This window comes from Choloepus didactylus, chromosome 8, assembly GCF_015220235.1.
Source record: "Choloepus didactylus isolate mChoDid1 chromosome 8, mChoDid1.pri, whole genome shotgun sequence".
NCBI lineage: Eukaryota > Metazoa > Chordata > Mammalia > Pilosa > Megalonychidae > Choloepus > Choloepus didactylus.
The window spans coordinates 15,045,540-15,062,576 of NC_051314.1; the positions used below are offsets into that span (position 1 = coordinate 15,045,540).

General features: G+C 55.8%; 1 protein-coding gene across 1 annotated transcript in view; it reads left to right on the forward strand.

Moving 5' to 3' along the window:
• NPTXR (neuronal pentraxin receptor) overlaps nt 1–16,214 on the forward strand; it is a 55,961-nt gene extending 39,747 nt beyond the window's left edge. The window contains exons 9-12 of the mRNA XM_037847340.1: nt 6,377–6,602; nt 8,687–8,934; nt 11,555–11,734; nt 12,033–16,214. Coding sequence (XP_037703268.1) covers nt 6,377–6,602; nt 8,687–8,934; nt 11,555–11,734; nt 12,033–12,257 — 879 coding nt within the window. The 3' untranslated portion in view covers nt 12,258–16,214. The remainder of the gene's footprint in view (nt 1–6,376; nt 6,603–8,686; nt 8,935–11,554; nt 11,735–12,032) is intronic.
• The last annotated feature ends 823 nt before the right edge of the window (nt 16,215–17,037 follow it).

Consider the following 17,037-nt stretch of genomic DNA (forward strand, 5'->3'; position numbering starts at 1 on the left):
GTGGAAGTGATCCTGTGCCCCACACCCCTTATTTTACTCCAGGGGAAACAGGCTCAGAGAGGCTGAGGGATTGCCCAAAGCCACACAGCATAGCAGAGGCTGAGCAAGACCACAACCAGGACTTCTAATTAAAATGGGGTGAGGATGGGGCAGGGGTGTCCCTTAGTCTATGCTGCAGGTTTTTGACTCGGGCCCAGAAGAGGGTGGGGCAGGGCCCTAGAGGAAATCCTGTGTGGCCTCCTCAAAGCAGCAGCACTACCGGAACCTTTGGCCAAGAGAGACGCAGGGCCCGTGTTCTTGCCGTCATGGTGCCACGTCTGCCTGCCTCCCACCCAAGCCCTGCGCACCGCCTGGGGCAGGCAAGGGGCCTTCCTGGGCCGTGAAGCCACGGTACCTGGGGCTTTAGTAGCCGGCATCAGGGGAGGGGCCACTCTCTGTGCCAGGGCTATCCTGAGGGCCTCACAGTTTATTCCCACGTGAACTCTGGTACCACTGCTAGCCTCTTTTTACGGATGAGGAGACCGAGGCTCAGAGAGGTTAAGAACCCTGCCTGGGTCCCAGCTGGGCTTTCAGGCCAGGCCATCTGTCCCCCGGGCCTGCATCCTGCACTCCTCCTTCTCAGGAGCAGCAACTAGTTTGGGTGTCTGGACACTCACCAGCTGCTTATTATGCACCAGACTTTACATATATCCTTTCATTTTATCCTCACTTGTGTTCCTAATTGTAGCTACTGTCATTATCCCCGCGTACAGATGAGGAAACAGAGGGTCAGAGGGTTGAGCACCTTGCCCGAGGCCCCAGGTCCAGGAAGCAGGGGGCCTGGAAATGACCCCGGCCTGTCTGATGGGGAGTCCGTGCCCGTGACGGGGACGCTGTGGTGCGCAGCACACGTGGGTGGAGGGACGTGTGGCTGGTGCATGAGTGGGTGAATGCAGAGGCCCTCAGGACCCTCTCCTTCCCCTCTGGTGCTCCATGGCTCAGGCGTCGGGAAGCTCCCATCTGCAGGATGAGCGGGCACTGGCCAGAGGAGGCAGGGGGGTCGGGAAGAGTGTTCCTGGCAGAAGGAACAGCATGTGCAGGGGTGAGAGGCAGCTCAGGGCTGTCAGAGAGCCCAGGAACTTCGGGTGGGAGTGAAGCGTAGCCTGCCGGGGGTGGGTGGGTTAGGCCCTGAGGGCTGAGGAAGGAGAGAAGGTCATTAAAGGACTTTACACAGGAGAGCCATGTTTTTCTAAGCAGGGGCTGCTTCTGGCTGCTGTGTGGAGGAGATGGGGGGCAGGCCTAGGGCCGGAGCAGAGGAGCTGCCTGAGGCTGCGATTAAGATTCAGGGTTAGATGCAACTGTTAGAGATTCCGTGTTTGGATTTTGTCCCTTTTTTATAAAAGAAAATCGTTGTGAAGTATTTCAGAGAAACAAAAAGCTATAAAGAATGCCTTCCACGTGTTCACCCAGGCCAAAGACCTAGAACGTTTCCAAGCAGCTGCTGGCCCTCCAGTGCACCCCCGGCCCCGGGAGTGGCTCACGCTGTCCTGAGCCCGGGGTTATCTTCTCTCACGTGTTCACCCCCTCTTCCCGTACCCCTTACCCGTAAATCACATGTTTGACTACTTTACAACTTTATGTACATAGTACCAAACTGGTATGTGTTCTCCTTTAGCTTGTTTTTCTTCTCAATGAAATGAGGAAACAAAAAGGTTTAGGGGCAGACGGAGAAATGTGGAGCCCCTTCAAGAGACGTGGGTCATGGTAGTGATACTAATGACAGCTGACTCCGAGGCAGCACCTCACGTGCCAGCTCTACTCTGGGCGTCACCTCTATGGACTCATTTAATCCTTGCTGCAGTGCTATGAATGGGTCTCTCATGGTATCCATTGTGCCAGTGGGGAAACTGAGGCACGGCAACTTGGCATAACCAGATGTGAACCCAGCAGTGAGGGTAGAACCAACAGGACGTGGGGGGTGATTAGATGGGAGAGGCGAGGAGACGTGACCCCTGTTGCTGCCCCCAAGCCTGTTCACTTTCCCCTCCCCTGCTGCCCCCCGGAGCCAGACCTGTCTGTCCTGGGACAGGTGGGCTGTGCAGAGGGTGGGACCCTGCCACGGAAGCCTGGCGCCTTCCTCCTCCACGTGGGAAGGGGTGGACCCTGGGTGGGGACAAGGAAGCCGGGTCTTCCCTGCATCCCCCCGGCCTCAGAGCCACCCCTCCAGGCAGGGTCCCCATCCCATTCACCTCCTCTGAGCCCCCCACCATGGCCTGACAGCCCACCGGGCTCCTCACGGCCACAGAACCTCTCCCACTGGCCCCTGGGGCCGCGACACTGTCCTCACTTGGCAGAGCATGAACTGAGACCCAGACCCTCAGGGTAGGACAGAGGGGTGGGCACAGGTTCCGGAATCAGGTAGAGGGCTGGAGTCCCAGCTCTGTGACCTGGCGGCTGTGTGGCCTTCAGCCAGCAGGATCACCTCTCTGAAGCTCGGTCCCTCATCTATAAAGGGGGCCACCTGCCTCCCAGGCTATTGAGAGGCTCATGTGACATCTGCAAAGGGCCCACATGGGGCCCTGGTGCACGTGGAGTGCCTGGTGCAGGACAACTGGTGTGGCCAGCGTCATCGTCATGAGGTGAAGGAGCCCACACATTAGCGGCCGAGCTGGGTCTCTGGGTTTACACCAGATCCCACCCCAGATTCCTCATGGGACAGGCTGTGGGATCTGACCCCCTCTTTTCCTGCCCCATCAGGAGCCAAGTGGGGGTGATGGCGTCGTCACCCTCCCACTCTTCCCCCACCATCTGAGGCTGGGGCCCAGTTGGCACAGCCCTGGCCCACAGCAGATGGGAATTGGCGTGTTCTTCTTAATCAGATGCTGGGGGGTGGAGGGGGCCACACACGATCCAGGGAGCCCACCCCCTCCCTGGTCTTCCTGGCAGCTTTGACAGCAGAACAGCTTGTGCTCTCGCCTCCCTCAGCCCACCCACCTTCTCCTCGCTGCAGAGTCCATGTAAATGGCCCTAGTGTCCTGCTCCTTCCTGGCCGGTGTTTCTCTCTCTGCAGGAGGGAGGAGGCTTTGCTAGAGAGAGGAGATGTTGGCTCCAGAGCTGTTGGCTTTTCCCAGCCCCATCATCATAGAATATTCCGAAGGACATCTGCCTCGGTTTCCCCATCTGTGAAATGGGGATAATAAAAGTGCCAGCCTCCTCCAGTGGCTGTGAGGGTTCATGTATAAAGACGTGTGAAGTGCCCGGGGCGAGCCTGGTGCACCATCCCATTCAGCTGTGTGTCCCTTGTGCCACACTTGGCTCAGAGGAGGGTGGGGAGCCAGCGCGTTCCGGCGGAGGCTGGAAGACAGAGCAGCACTGGGGGCTGAGGAGACCCTGCTACGGCCCCTTCCAGCACCAAGAAGAAAGTGGGAGCTAATTGCCTCCATCCAAAGTTTCCGGGAAGTCCAGCCACTTCACATGCAAAGATTAGCATAAGGGAATGGGGCCTGGTGTACTGAGCTGGTCGTCCATCCACGTCCATCTCCACTTCCACCTCACCTGGCCTCCACCCCAGGCAGGTGGCCCAAGCAGCCATCTGCATGAATGGGCAGCTGCGACCCTGACATGGGAGGTGGGTGGAGGATGAAGGTGGTCAGACCCTCCCCACCCTGGCTGCTTCATGGGATCCCTTCCCAGCACCAACCTGGACCACCTCAGCAGCCTGTATCCCATTTTCCCATTTCAGAGCCCGGAATGGGGACGGGTTGATCCTCAGTCCCTTCCCACTACTGGCAGATGGAGAGAGAGAGAGGGGAAAATGCTTAAGGCTTTCACAAAAAGCTGCTCGAGAGCCCTGCCTGTTGCTGCACACACGCACATGCACGCGCGCACACACACACACACACATAGACACACATGGAACGAGAGTTTGTGCTGGTAGTGGACCCCTGGCCCTTTGAGGCAACTTCATCTTTCCCTTCTGAGTCCCCCAGCAGAGCCCAAGGTAGGAGAGAGGGAGAAGGGATCCCAGAGGGGCCGTGGGACAGGTGTTGGGAGAGGCAGTGCAGTGAGTGATGGTTCTGGAATGATCTGGGTGGGGCTCCTGCCCAGGTCCCCTGCCCGTGAAATGGGGACACCAGCAGGACCCACCTCACAGAGTCGTAAAGCAGTCAGTGAGTGAATGTGTGCGAGGGGCCTGCTGGGGCTCGGCCCACAGCTGAGCGCTGCCCTCTCAGGTCCTCCCCCTTAGCCCGAGCCCTGAAACCTGTGGCCTTGAACCCCACACTGTGCATGCTGTTGGGCAGGGCCTTCGCGCTCACTGCGTCAGTTCATCCTGACAGCGCAGCAGGTTGGCCATTCCAAGCTCCCATTTTATAGACGAGGAGAAATTATATGAGAGAGCTTACCCCACCTGCCGCTGCTCTCAGGTGAAGTGACAGAGCCAAGGATCAGCCCCTCCAGCTGCTCAGCCCAAGGTCACTTTCATTGCCCAGTGTCAGCTACCGCATCTCATGTACTGATTGTGGCACTCTACCTGCACCAATACCCCCCTGCCCCGGCACGTTGAGGCAGGGGACACATTTATCCGCTTGTCACATAGTTGGGTTCAGAGAGGTTAAGGGACTTGTCCAATGTCATCCAGCTGGGGAGAGGTGTCCTCTCCTTGCCCCAAGCAGCAGGGTCATCCCCTCGAAGCTCTGCGCATTCAGGACAGTGTGTTTCTTGGTTTCGTTTTCAGCTGTATCTTCAGCACCTAGGACAGCGTCCGGCATGTAAGGGGTGCTCAGTGAATGAATTGTGAGAATTCTGTGGGATCATGTCTGGGGGCTAAACTTAGGGACAGGGCCCAGGGCAGTCCGAGCAGGAGGTGCCCAGCCCTCTAGGGAGTGTGGAAGCATTGGACTTGTCAGTGGGGAGTCTGGTGGAGGGAGGAAGCCAGGGGGGTGGGGAAGGTTTCATTTGGCTCCTAGAAGTCCCATGAATTATTAATCTCCCACTGATGTTCCCATGATGTGTCTGCCAGAGATGGCCCTGCCCCAGAGTCAGGACCTTTGGCCTCGCCTGCCTTCCTCCACCCCAGAAGGGGCTTCTCCTAGCAGGGGAAGGGAAAGGCAAGGACCCTTGGTTCCTTCCCCAATTCTTCTGTTCGCCTTCCCCCTGAGTATAACTGGAGGTTGTCAGAGCACCAGGGACACTCTGCCCTAGAGAGTAATTCACAATTAACAGTCTCTGTCTATTGCCATTTATCATGGAGCCCTCCCCACAACCCTTCCAAGTATGTACATTGTCCCATGTTTCATGTGAGAAAATGGGTTCTGAGAGGTCAAGGGATTTGACCAGGGACACACAGCAAGTGGGTTCCAGAGCTGGACTTGAACCCTGGGTGTCTGAGTCCAGAGTCCATGATTTTAACTACCCACTGCCCTGGAATGGCCACTCCACAGGAGCCCTGCTCCAGAAGCCCCTGGTTCATGCTCCGGGGTCTCCCCGTTGCCTGTACAGAGCCTAGCACACAGTGCCATCCTAGAGAAGTGGGTGAGGGAATGACCAAAGGCTAAGACAGCCCATCCCTTTGAGGGCCCATTGATGTATGGCCTTCCGGTCACGAAGACCTGGGGTAGGGGCTCTCAACCCCAACTGCACATTAGAACCACCCGGAGACCATCTGTTGACTGAAGTTGGGTTTGCCATCCCATTTTCAATTTTTCCAAAGATTTATTGAAGCAGAAAAGTTGAAGCTGAGTTCAGATATGTGCTGAAAAAAAGCAGTTTTCAAAAATACTTTTTAAAAGGTGTTCTAGCACAGATATTCTTTAACTAGATGACATTGTAAACTTTTTTCCTAAATCTTTTAGGAGTGTTGGTTCTTAAGAACTAGAGCTTATTCGTATTCCAAATCTATCTTGTACTCCTGCAAAACTGTGGAAAAGAACTTGAAAGCTGTTTCTTTAAGATACGGATTTCACTTTTATTCTTGCCAGTGATATTGCTGTACCAAATGTGTGCAGTTTTCATTCAAGAGCTTCATGATGCGGAGAAGTTTCATTGATAACTGCCCATCTCTAGTTTCAACCGAGAAGTTTCATTGATAACTGCCCATCTCTAGTTTCAATTGTCTTCATCAGAAGTGTGCTTTTCAGGTGGGCATCAACCATGGGCAGTGACCCCAGATTGGTTTCTCGTGGGATTGAAGAGGAAATGTTTGGAAAAGGCAGAGAAGTCCTGCTCTCCTCGCCCCTCAGCAGCTTCCTGGGGGTGACCATCTCAATGTCAAGGATGCTATACATTTTGCATATGGGAAGGCTCTCCCGGGGTTGCTCTGCACAGTGGTGGCATCCTGCCTCTTTCCTTCCTCCCTCCAAGTGACCTCACATGTCCCCCCTTCTCTCCCTGTGAGCAGCAGGAGCTCCCAGCCCATGTGAACCTCTCAGCAGCTCCGTCCCCGGTCCCTGCCGTGCCCACCACCCTGCATTCCAAGATGGATGAGCTGGAGGGGCAGCTGTTGGCTAAGGTGCTGGTGCTGGAGAAGGAGCGGGCGGCCCTCAGTCACAGCAGCCACCGGCAGCAGCAGGAGGTGGAGAAGGAGCTGGACGGCCTGCAGGACCGTGTGGCCGAGCTGGAGCATGGTGGGTCCTGGGCCCCCAGAGGGCACAGCAGGCCGGGCCATGGGCCTCAAATGGGTCCATGGCACAGGATGGCAGATTCACTTGAAAAAGAACATAAAGCTAGACAGAATGGTAGGGAGGAGGCTGCAGGACACAATGTCATCATCGTCCTCATTTTTAACAGTGACTGCCTTCCGGCACTTATTATGTTCTGGGAGTGGGATGAGGAGTTCACACGCCAGCTGCTTTAAACTTCACAGTCTGCTTCAGGATGGTACTGCTATTATCCCCATTTCACAGATGAGGAAACTGAGGCTCAGGGAGGTCAGCGGACTTGCCCAAAGTCACACAGCCAGTAAGTGGTGGTTCTAGACCTCAAACAAGGTCTGTCTGAACCCAAACTCCATGCATTTCCACAAAATAGCACCTTCAATGAATTGGTCAGGATTTTGTTGTTTGTTCAACACCCGGGCCTGCCACTGCCAGGGGGTCAGAGAAACATGCCATCATGGACAATGAGCTGGCATAAACACATCTGTCAGTGGCTTGCTCTAACTTTAAAAGGTCACTTTCTTTCCCTGGGCCTCAGTTTCCTCATCTGAGAAATGGGGGTTTAGTACTATAAGCTCTGAGAGACCTTTCAGCTTTGACACCTTATGGAGCCTGCTCTTAAGATGCTTACAGACAAGTTGGGAGAGACCGGAGAAACCATGAGCGATTGGGTGGGACATGCTTACATGCAGAACAAGAGCTCGGGGGGCAGGGGGAGAGATCCAGGAGGGCTCCCTGGAGGGAGCGGGCCACACACAGTCTTTGAAAGCAGAGGTGAAAAGATGACTTTTGGAGAAGAGAAACCATAGCAGGGGCACAACTGCAGGGGACAGATAGGCCTGCTGGGTTCCAGGGCCAGCATCCTGGCAGGGGCACAGGGACAGGAGGGGCAACCCCAATCCCTGCCCAGTCCCAACACCAGACTGTTCCTACTCATTCCTACACCGTGACTGCCGAGGGACTGGGGGAAATGCCCCCTCAAGAGGCTGCGTGGCAGAGGAGAGGGAAGTGGCTGAGTTAGATGTCTGTGTGCCCATGGGCAAGTTGCTTCCCTTCACAGGGCTCAATATCCTCATCTATGCAATGGGTTTAGAGAGCCAGTCTCTGAGCCCCTTCCTCTCTTAACATGATGCATCACACCAGCCTCCACTCGAAGCCCCAATCAGACATGGGAACCCCAAGCTCCACCCCCTCCCCTCAGCTCTTTACAACCAGCTAGGGGAGGGGGATCCCAGCTGGTTCTTGCCTCCCAAGAATTGGGAGGTACCAGGCAGATGGCAGTGCCTGAGGCCTCCTACCCTGGAGGGGTTGTGTGGTGGGTTTATCCCCAAAGCCCTGGTGGTGTTGCCTCCCAATACAATCCCTCCCCCAGGAAGCCCCCTGATTCAAGGCATCAAATCCCAGAAGCTCTGAGTTGGAAGAGACCTTGGAGACCAGGGGGTCCCAAGATTGTTTTGTTTAAATCCCAGCTCTGCCACTTACTAGCTGAGTGGCCTGGAGCACATAACCTCTTTGTGCCAAGATTTCCTACCAGATTATGGTAGGGCCTATGTCGTAGGGTGGTTACAAGGAGTAAATGAGATAATATACGTAAAAGAACTTAGAGCTGTGGCCGGCACGTAAAAAGCACTACATAGTGTTGTTAAATAACCCTAAAAAAATGATAATAATAGCTAACATTTATTGAACATTTATTGACCCTTTATATATTTTTTCCCATCCAAGCCTCACACAACCCTAGAAGGGAGGAAATATTAAAGAGGAAACAGAGGCCCACAGAGGTTCGGTTTATCTTCTTGAAGACGTGGGGCTGGTAACTGGTAGAGGCGGGATTTGAACCCCAGATGTCTCAGGCCTGGAGCCCTTGTGCTGTAACCACTCCTCTCAGCAGGGAGGCCGAGTCCAGAGGGCTGTGAAGCTATGGGGCCCAGTGCTGGCACGGTGCAGGTGCCGGGGGGCACCACGAACCCCTGTGCTAGAGTGCTACACGTCCACCCTGCCTGTGTCAGTGTCCATGGACCCCTCACCATGTCCACCTTGCCCTTCGCCCACAGGGTCCTCAGCCTCTGTCTACCCAGAAACCTTCAAAATCAGCATCCCCATCCGCAACAACTACATGTACGCCCGCATGCGGAAGGCGCTGCCTGAGCTCTACGCTTTCACCGTCTGCATGTGGCTGCGGTCCAGGTCGGGCGGCACTGGCCAGGGCACCCCTTTCTCCTACTCGGTGGCTGGACAAGCCAACGAGATTGTGCTGCTGGAGACGGGCCACGACCCAATGGAGCTGCTGATCAACGACAAGGCAAGCAGGGGCCGGGTGGGGCAGGAAGGGTGCCTTGGGTGGGGAGGGCAGGGCTCACCCTTCCAGGGCACTGGTCAGGGGCTGGCCCTTTCTGTTCTCCCGCTTTGCACATTCAGCATGCATTGAAGGCCAACCGAGGGCTGGGTTGGGTTCTGGGAATATACAGACACGGCGCTAGCCAAAGAGGGGCGTGTGTCTCATAGGGGCGGTAGGTGGTTTCACTCCCATTTCACAGAGGAGGCACGTGAGGCTCATAGAGATAAAGGAACTTCCCTCCATGGCCCAGGTGAGAGGGACAGGGCTGGAGGTGCCTGCTTTCTGGGCCCCTGCTCATTCTCCTGGAAGTGAGGTCCAAGAACCTGCCTGGGGTGGGAGGGAGTGTTGGCAGACTCCTCGCCCCCCCTACTCCACAGGAACCAGCCCCTCTGCCCTCCCCACTTAGAGAACATAGAATGGTGCCTCGGTCAGGCTCTGGGGCCTGAATGCTAAGTTTCAATCCTGGTTCTGCCACTTACCTTAGACTATTTACTTACCCTCCCTGTGCCTCAGTTTTCTCATCTGTATAACAGGAGTGATAAGAGTCCCTACTTCAAAGAGTTGTAAGAAAAGACAAGTGGCTTAAATACACATGAAGTGCTTTGAACAGAGCCTTGCATTCAGCCAGCCTTGACAAATATGAGCTATTTTTATTATTCCAGGCTGATAAACACTTCACGCACATTTTCACACTTGATCTCTCCAGTGCCCTGGGAGGTAGGTACCATCGTTGCCCCTACATTGCAAATGGAGAAGCTAAGACCCAGAGCGGGGAAATAATGCACACTAACCAGACTGATGGTGAAAGGCTGATGGTGCTATGTGAGGGTTCAGTCTCCAGAAAACACCTTTAATCCTTCCCCTGTTCTTCCCTTTGCCATCCATCTTCCCCACCCCCCAGCCTCCCACCTCCAGTCCCCTCCCCTGGCCCAGCTGGAGGGCAGGACAAAGCCAAGTCTTGGGTGGGGGCTGACGTGGCAGGGAAATGGTGACTGAGAAGCTGAGGGAAGGGGAGCCTCTTACCACCCCCAACCCCCCCCCCCCCGCCGCAATACCCTTCCCCTGCATGATACATTGATTTGAATTTTGGAAGCATGGTGGTCTTCTGAGACCCCCTGGACACCACATTTCACCCCCTACCCATGACCAGCCACAGCCACATGGAGCCACTGAGAGTGGTTGGCACCTATCCAAATCCAGCTCAGCAGGAGCTGTCTTTCATGGGCATCCTGGAGAAAGAGGAAGGAGATGGACCAGGGGCTAGTGAATTTATCTTGTGGCCCTCTGGGCCCTAAGAAGACCAGGGTAGCTGGACTATGTCTAGATCCTGCTACTCCATTCCCTTCTTACACCCCCTGGCTGTAGTCCTTAGCACTGCTCACGGTTGGAGCTCAGTTTCCATTGGAAGGAATTCAGCACCCTGGACAGGGCACCAGGAGGCCCTGTTCTGGGAACCTCCTGTTGAGCACCAAATAGGCTCCTCACTGTTCTTTCTTTCAAATTCAGTTTTACTGAGAAATATTCATATACCATACGATCATAAAAAGTCCTGTTCTTTTATCCCAACCCCTAAGCCTTTGCTCGTGCTGTGCCCTCCACCTGGTTTGCCTTGCCATGGAATGGTCACATTCCACTGTCCTTCCAGACATGTTTAGATGACATGTCTTCTGTGCCCATATCCCCTTTTCCTCTGGGCCTTTGCAGCCTCTGTACTTCTCATTAGGCCCCCATGTTATTTTCTCTTGTAATATTGTCCCTGAAGTCCTTCCCAACTGTACAGACTCTACTCATTTAAGGCTAGGACCAGAGTCCAGGACAAAGCCTGGCACCAAGAAGGCATCAGAGACTGTTACATTAAATTGTGACTTCAGAGAATCATGAGATGAATGAACCCTTTGGGAGCATCAGTTCCAGAGATAGCAGGGATCTTCCATCTCGCTGGCCGATTGAAATCAAGCAGCAGGGGCTTCCCAGAGCACAGTGATAAGAAAGATTCTGAGGCTGAGTCTAGTTTTGTGATTGATTGGCCATGTCTGCCTTGGGTGGAGGAAGAGGTAGTGGCTGCACATTTGCCATCTTTTGTCTAACCTCACTTTACAGATGAGGAAACTGAAACCTGGCGAGAAGAAAGCAGCCCCCTGAAGGTCACACAGTGGGGTGTAGCAGAACCAGGGCACACTACTGGGTCTTTGGCCCCTGGGTCCAAGGCCCATCCCCCGGCTGCCAGTACTTCTTGACCCCTAACTGTGTACTGGGCACTGCATGATATGTTCAGAGAGAAGTAGGTGTGTGAAACAGCCCCCACCCCACCTTCCAGGCCTGTTAGAATGTGACTAAGCTACCAGGAAACAGCTGTAAACCAAAGCTGAATAGTCCCTTGTGATTTGAGTGAAGTGCTTGGTTAGGTCTGTGGGGATTGGAGGAAAGAGTGGTCAGGGAAAGATGCTGGGCCAGAAGAAAGGGGAGGGTCGAGCCTTGGGACTGTCCCTGGAAGGAAGGACATGGGTGCCCCCCTCCTCCAGCACTGCTCCAGACTTGGGTCTTGTGGCACCTCTGACCCAGGCTTGGGGGCCCCTGTGTCCAGGTGGCCCAGCTGCCTCTGAGCTTGAAGGACAACATCTGGCACCACATCTGCATCTCCTGGACCACACGGGATGGCCTGTGGTCTGCCTACCAGGACGGGGAGCTGCGGGGCTCCGGCGAGAACCTGGCCGCCTGGCACCCCATCAAGCCCCATGGGGTCTTTATCTTGGGCCAGGAGCAGGTAGGGTGCTGGCTGGGGCTGGGGCTGGGGACACAAGCCAATATCCCACCCACCCAGAGCCCCAAGGAGAAGGGACTGGGTGGAGGGAACCTGGAAAGAGGTTCAGTGATCATTCGGTCTGACCTGGCCATGTTACAGGTGGGCAGATGAGTCCCGGAGAGGACAGATACCTGCCCAAAGAGCTAGAACCTTGGGGCAGGGCCTCGTTGGGGACCAGGACCTCACTCTCAGTGTCTGCCTGCTTGTCTCTTCTGTTCACTCATTTCTCTCTCCTTTCTCTGCTGCTCTCCTGGCTCAGGACACCCTGGGTGGCAGGTTTGATGCCACCCAGGCCTTTGTGGGTGACATTGCCCAGTTTAACCTGTGGGACCACATCCTGACACCTGCCCAGGTCCTGGGCATTGCCAACTGTACCGGGCCACTGCTGGGCAACGTCCTCCCCTGGGAAAACAAGCTGGTGGAAACCTTCGGGGGTGCAAAGAAGACCACCTTCGATGTCTGCAAGGGGAGGGTCAAGGCATGAGGGGCCACCTCGTCCAGGGCCCCTCTCCTGCCTACCACTTCGGGGACCTCAAGGGGGGCACTTCCCCTTCTCAGCCTACCCATGCACTGGCCACCCCTCCTGCCCCACTCTTGGCCGTGCCTGCTGTTCTCACCCTCCCCCCACCTTTACCCACAACCTCCAGAATTCCGTGCTCAGCAGTGGGTGTCCCCTAACCCCCCACTTGGGGACAAGCAGGTAAAGTCACTGGGTCAAGACTGGGGTGAGTCCAGGGCCTGGTGGGGGCTGGGGGTTGGGTAGCAGTGCCCACGGCTCTGCCCACCCTCCATGTGTTATCCTGCCCCCCGACACTACCCTGTCCCATCAATCCCACCTGAATCCTCTGATCTCAGTGGCACCCCCCACAGAGTTATGGGGAAAGGGCCCACTATCTCAGTGGTGGCAGTGGCTGTCTGTCCTCCTGGCCCCCATGCAGCAGGGGCCAGTCCAGGTGGTAGAGCAATCCCCTGGCTGAGAAGGGGTGACAGAGGCCTAGGAGGTTCAGACCTCCCCACCCCTTACCTTTCCACCAGCTGCCAGTCAAGGGCAGCAGGACCGTGATGGAGGCTCTTCCAGCCTGCCCCCTCCCTGTCCCCTCCCTCCTCTTCCTCCTCCTCCTTCCTCATTTCTTTGTGTGCAGTGGCTCAAGAGTTGGTTCCATGCCTGGCCCAGCCCCACCTCCATTTCCAGGACATGCCCTTCCCAGCCCAGCCTGGAAGACCAGGGACCAAGAGCCCTGGAGGACAAGGGGCTGGAGTCTCCCCTTGTGCCCACCCACAGCCCTCCCCCTCCAGGCCCAGGACAAGGCCTGGGCCATGTCAGCCTGGGCTGGGATCAGCTGGAGGCAGAGCACTGGGTGAGAGGGAAGAGTCGTTGGTTCCTAGCCAGCCCTGCTGCTAACCTGCTGTGTGGCCTTCTGTTAATTCCCCGCCCTCTCTGGGCCTGGGCTTTTCCATCCGTGAGCCAAGGCCCTTGCTTTGGTCATTTCTGAGAGCCCCTCCAGATTGAATGTGACATGGTCTGTGATTCCATGTGGATAGAAAAATCAAGTCTGAGAACCTCCCTGGTAACCCAGGAGCATCGTAGGGGCAGGTCCTGGGATTGGGCAGCAGATGGGATCAGATTAGGCATGGATGAGGGTCAGCAGCTGGCTCCAGAGAGTCAGGGTCAAGGGCAAGGCTCAAGGCAGGCCAGTCTCATGCATGAAGTTGTAAAAATTCATCTCCTTCTGGATGCCTCCATCCTGGGACCCTTGCCTGACAGAGGTTGCATCAACGGGCTAGTGACTTCCTGGTCCCCACCCTTGACTCTCACCAGCCCCACCAAGGGAGTGGAAGAATATCAGACCTGAAAGTTTATCTGGCCTGACTCCTTTCTTATACAGATGGGGAAGAGCTCAGAGAGGGCAAGTGACTTGCACAAGATCACACAGCACAATGGGGCAACGTCAGGTCTAGAACCCAGGGCTTCTGATTCCCTCTTCAGCTCTCTTCCCCACATACCATATTGCCTGCCTTTGAGGATCTCAGAGCCCAGGCTACACCTACGAAGATGGATATCAAGAGTTCAGGATGCTGTCCAACATAACTGGTACATCTTCCTTTAGGCAACACCCAAGAATCCTGGCAACCCCACTCCTCAAGGTGGGGGGAGGAGGGGAGTGACCCCTGGGCACTCTGGTGGGAATGGAGAGCTAGGCACATGGGCGTCCCTACCTCTGCCAGTCACTTATGAGGCATCCAGGAAGCTGCAGGCTGCCTGACTCAAGTGGGCACTGCTGCCTTTTGCCTCCCTCTCTTATTCTCCCCCTCTGTTCCCCTTGCCACTTGGCCTGAGGCCTGATGCAGGAGCTGGGGGCCCTATGCCACGGCAGCTTCTCCAAGCCTTGTGGCCTCCAGCCCCCCAGATCCTTGTTTCCATTTCAAGAGCACAAATAGATTATTCTGCATCTCCGGTCCAAGTCCCCCTGGAAGAAGGAGCGATGGCGTGCTTCAGCCAGAACCTGCTGAGATCTAGGTTGCCCCGGTAACGGCCCATGACATCAGCTGGAGTGCTGGGTCAAGTGCTTCATCCATAATGACACGTGCTGTTGCTGGGGTGGTGAGAGAGTTTGGAATATAGATCTTGGGGACACTGGACTTTATCCAGTTTCTGTTACTGTTGAAGGAAGCAGCTTTAGTAGAGGTGATGCGGGAAGGAGAGAGTTTGGTCACGTGAGCCCATTCAGATGCATCACCCCAAGTCCTTCTGCTCTGTCATGGGATGATGAGACATCTGACATCTGAGCCTTGTTACTTGCACTGTCACCGTTGTCAGCCCTCCAGAGGAAACAGGAACAAAATGGAGATGTTGGGGTGTGGGCTGAGTCTGGGTCATTGGTGAGGGGCCTGGGACCCCATTTCTGTTCCAGGAAGATGAAAGCCCCAAAGTCCCACCCTCCCTTCATCCATTTATCATCCTACATACATTCACTGAACATCTGCCCTTTGGCCTCCAGTTTTGATATCTTCCTCAGCTGCTCCAGGTATATCCAAGAAGACAGCGAACCAGGAGCTAGAAACGGTGCTCAGCCATGTCCCTGAGGTGCCCTGGGTGACAGTGACAATGGCGCCCCGTTTGCTGTGCCCTTGAAAAGCATCAGGCCTTGTGCCTTGCACTTCACGGGCACTATCTTGCTCTCTTCCCAACACAGTTATACCAGTGGGGACTGTTAGCCACATGGCACAGGTGGGGCACAGAGAGGTTAAGTAACTTGCCCAGTGTCAATCAGCCAGCAGGATGGAGCCCAGATTTCAAACCAAGGCAGGTTAGATTCAGGGCCCACCCCTCAGCCAAGGAGACAGGTGCCCCCAACACCCCACCCCACCCCACCCCCATGTGGGTGAGATTTGGGCACCATTGCTCCTGGATTGTTCCAGCCTGAAGGGATGTGCCTGGCCTCATTCACCAGCGCGTGGGGGTTGAGGTAGAGGCACAGAGGCATGGGAGGGGCTGGGGCCAGGGTCCCCATGGGTGAGGCCACTGACGGGGTGCCAGCTCCTTCAGGGGATGTGTCCCTCCCGCAGCGAACCCGACAGCCTCAGCTCTTCTCTAACACAGCTGGATTTCCAGCTGAAAGGGTAGAGGAAGCTGGATGTCTCCCAAGAGTCCCAGGCAGGGAAAAAGAGACCAAGATTTCTCAAATGTCTGCTCTGGGCCAAGCCCCGCACCAGGTGCTTTACAGCTGTTACCTGCCAGATGCCCGAACCCCCCACCTTTGCGGTGCATGGAGCCCCCAGCCAACATCCTGAGGGGGTGGTCCCCTTGCCACAGTTGTGCATGACCCAGGCCACAGACATGGGCAGGAAGGGCTCTGAGAGGGGCGAGGCCCTCCTTTGACAGATGAGGAAGCCGAGGCCCAGGGAGGGTGGGCAGCTCAGTTGAGGCCACACAGCCAAGACACGGGGAGCCCTGAACCCTGTTTTCTGACTGGCTTCAGCACTCTCTCCAAGAGGCAGAGGCCCCTCTCGCCCAGAGCTGGTCCCTTCTTTCTGCATCTCCCAGAACCCTTGACCTGAGGAAACTGGGGAAGGGACCCCCTTCCAGGAGACAGGATCACTCTCCACTGCCTCTTCATCCCAGCTGCCCGCCACCTCACCCCCGGCTCCCACCCTGACCCCTGACCCTGTCGGGTGGGGAAGGGTGTCATGTGGACCCAGGCCGAGCCCTGACAAGCACGGCAGGTTGTGTGACACCGTGAAATCAGTGCACCCCATGGCGACCCATCTCCCCCAGCTGCCCATCCCCCTCTTTCTCCTCACCTTATTTTGTACATATATTGACATGAGATGCAGCCTGTGAGTGTGTGTGGGTTTGTGTGTATGATATATGTCATGGTTTTTGTTACTTTTTTGTTTTTGTAAATTTGAATGTTCAAAATAAACATGATGTTTACTCTGAGGCTGTTCTTTGCAGGGCTTGGGCTACACCGGGTAGGGAGTGGGGGTTGCTGGGCAGGAAGGAAGTAAAGGTGGAGGGGATGCCTGCCCCTGGACTTTCCCAAGGCCTCATCTAACCCTAAACAGCCCCCCTTCCAACGTGACAAGTTTTTCCAGGTGCCAGGCTCAGACACTCCCTGTTTCCCGGGCTGTGTGCAGGAAAGATGCAGAGAACACAAGTCCCCCATGGAAGGTGTCCCAGTTCTGGTAACTGGGCTTTGGCCTCGTTCCTAACACCCATCCCCACCTCGTGCCCCAGTTCCGGGAACTGGGTCCCTTGTTCCCTGAGCCCCCACCTGTCTGGGTCACTTTCCTGGTCCCGGAGATGCCTGCCCTTGGGGTCCTGAGAGATGGGATAGGGTAGACGGCAGGACCCCCCTGTCTACCTGGACTCCCCTGACACTTTTGACCTCTAGACCGGATTCTGTCAGGCCGGCGTCGGAGTCCGCTACCCCTGGCGCCACCCCTCCAGCACCCACTCCATCCCTGGGAGGGTCTTGATCTGGTCCCTAGCCCTCCTGTGCACATCATCCTAGAGGCACAAAGCTCCGCCCTCCTACCCTAAGAAAACTGCCACCTCTCTTGATTGCCTTTGCATGCAAACGACCCCTGTGAAATGGCCAGGGTGCCAACCAGGGGTGATGGGTCAAACCAGTACGACAGGGCACCCCAGACCTTTCCAAAGCTCCTCAAACTTCCAACAAGAGTGAATTCACCCCCATGAAGAACAGGATTTACAGCTGGAAGTGGTGCTTCACATGGGAAAAAATATATTTCAAGTCTAC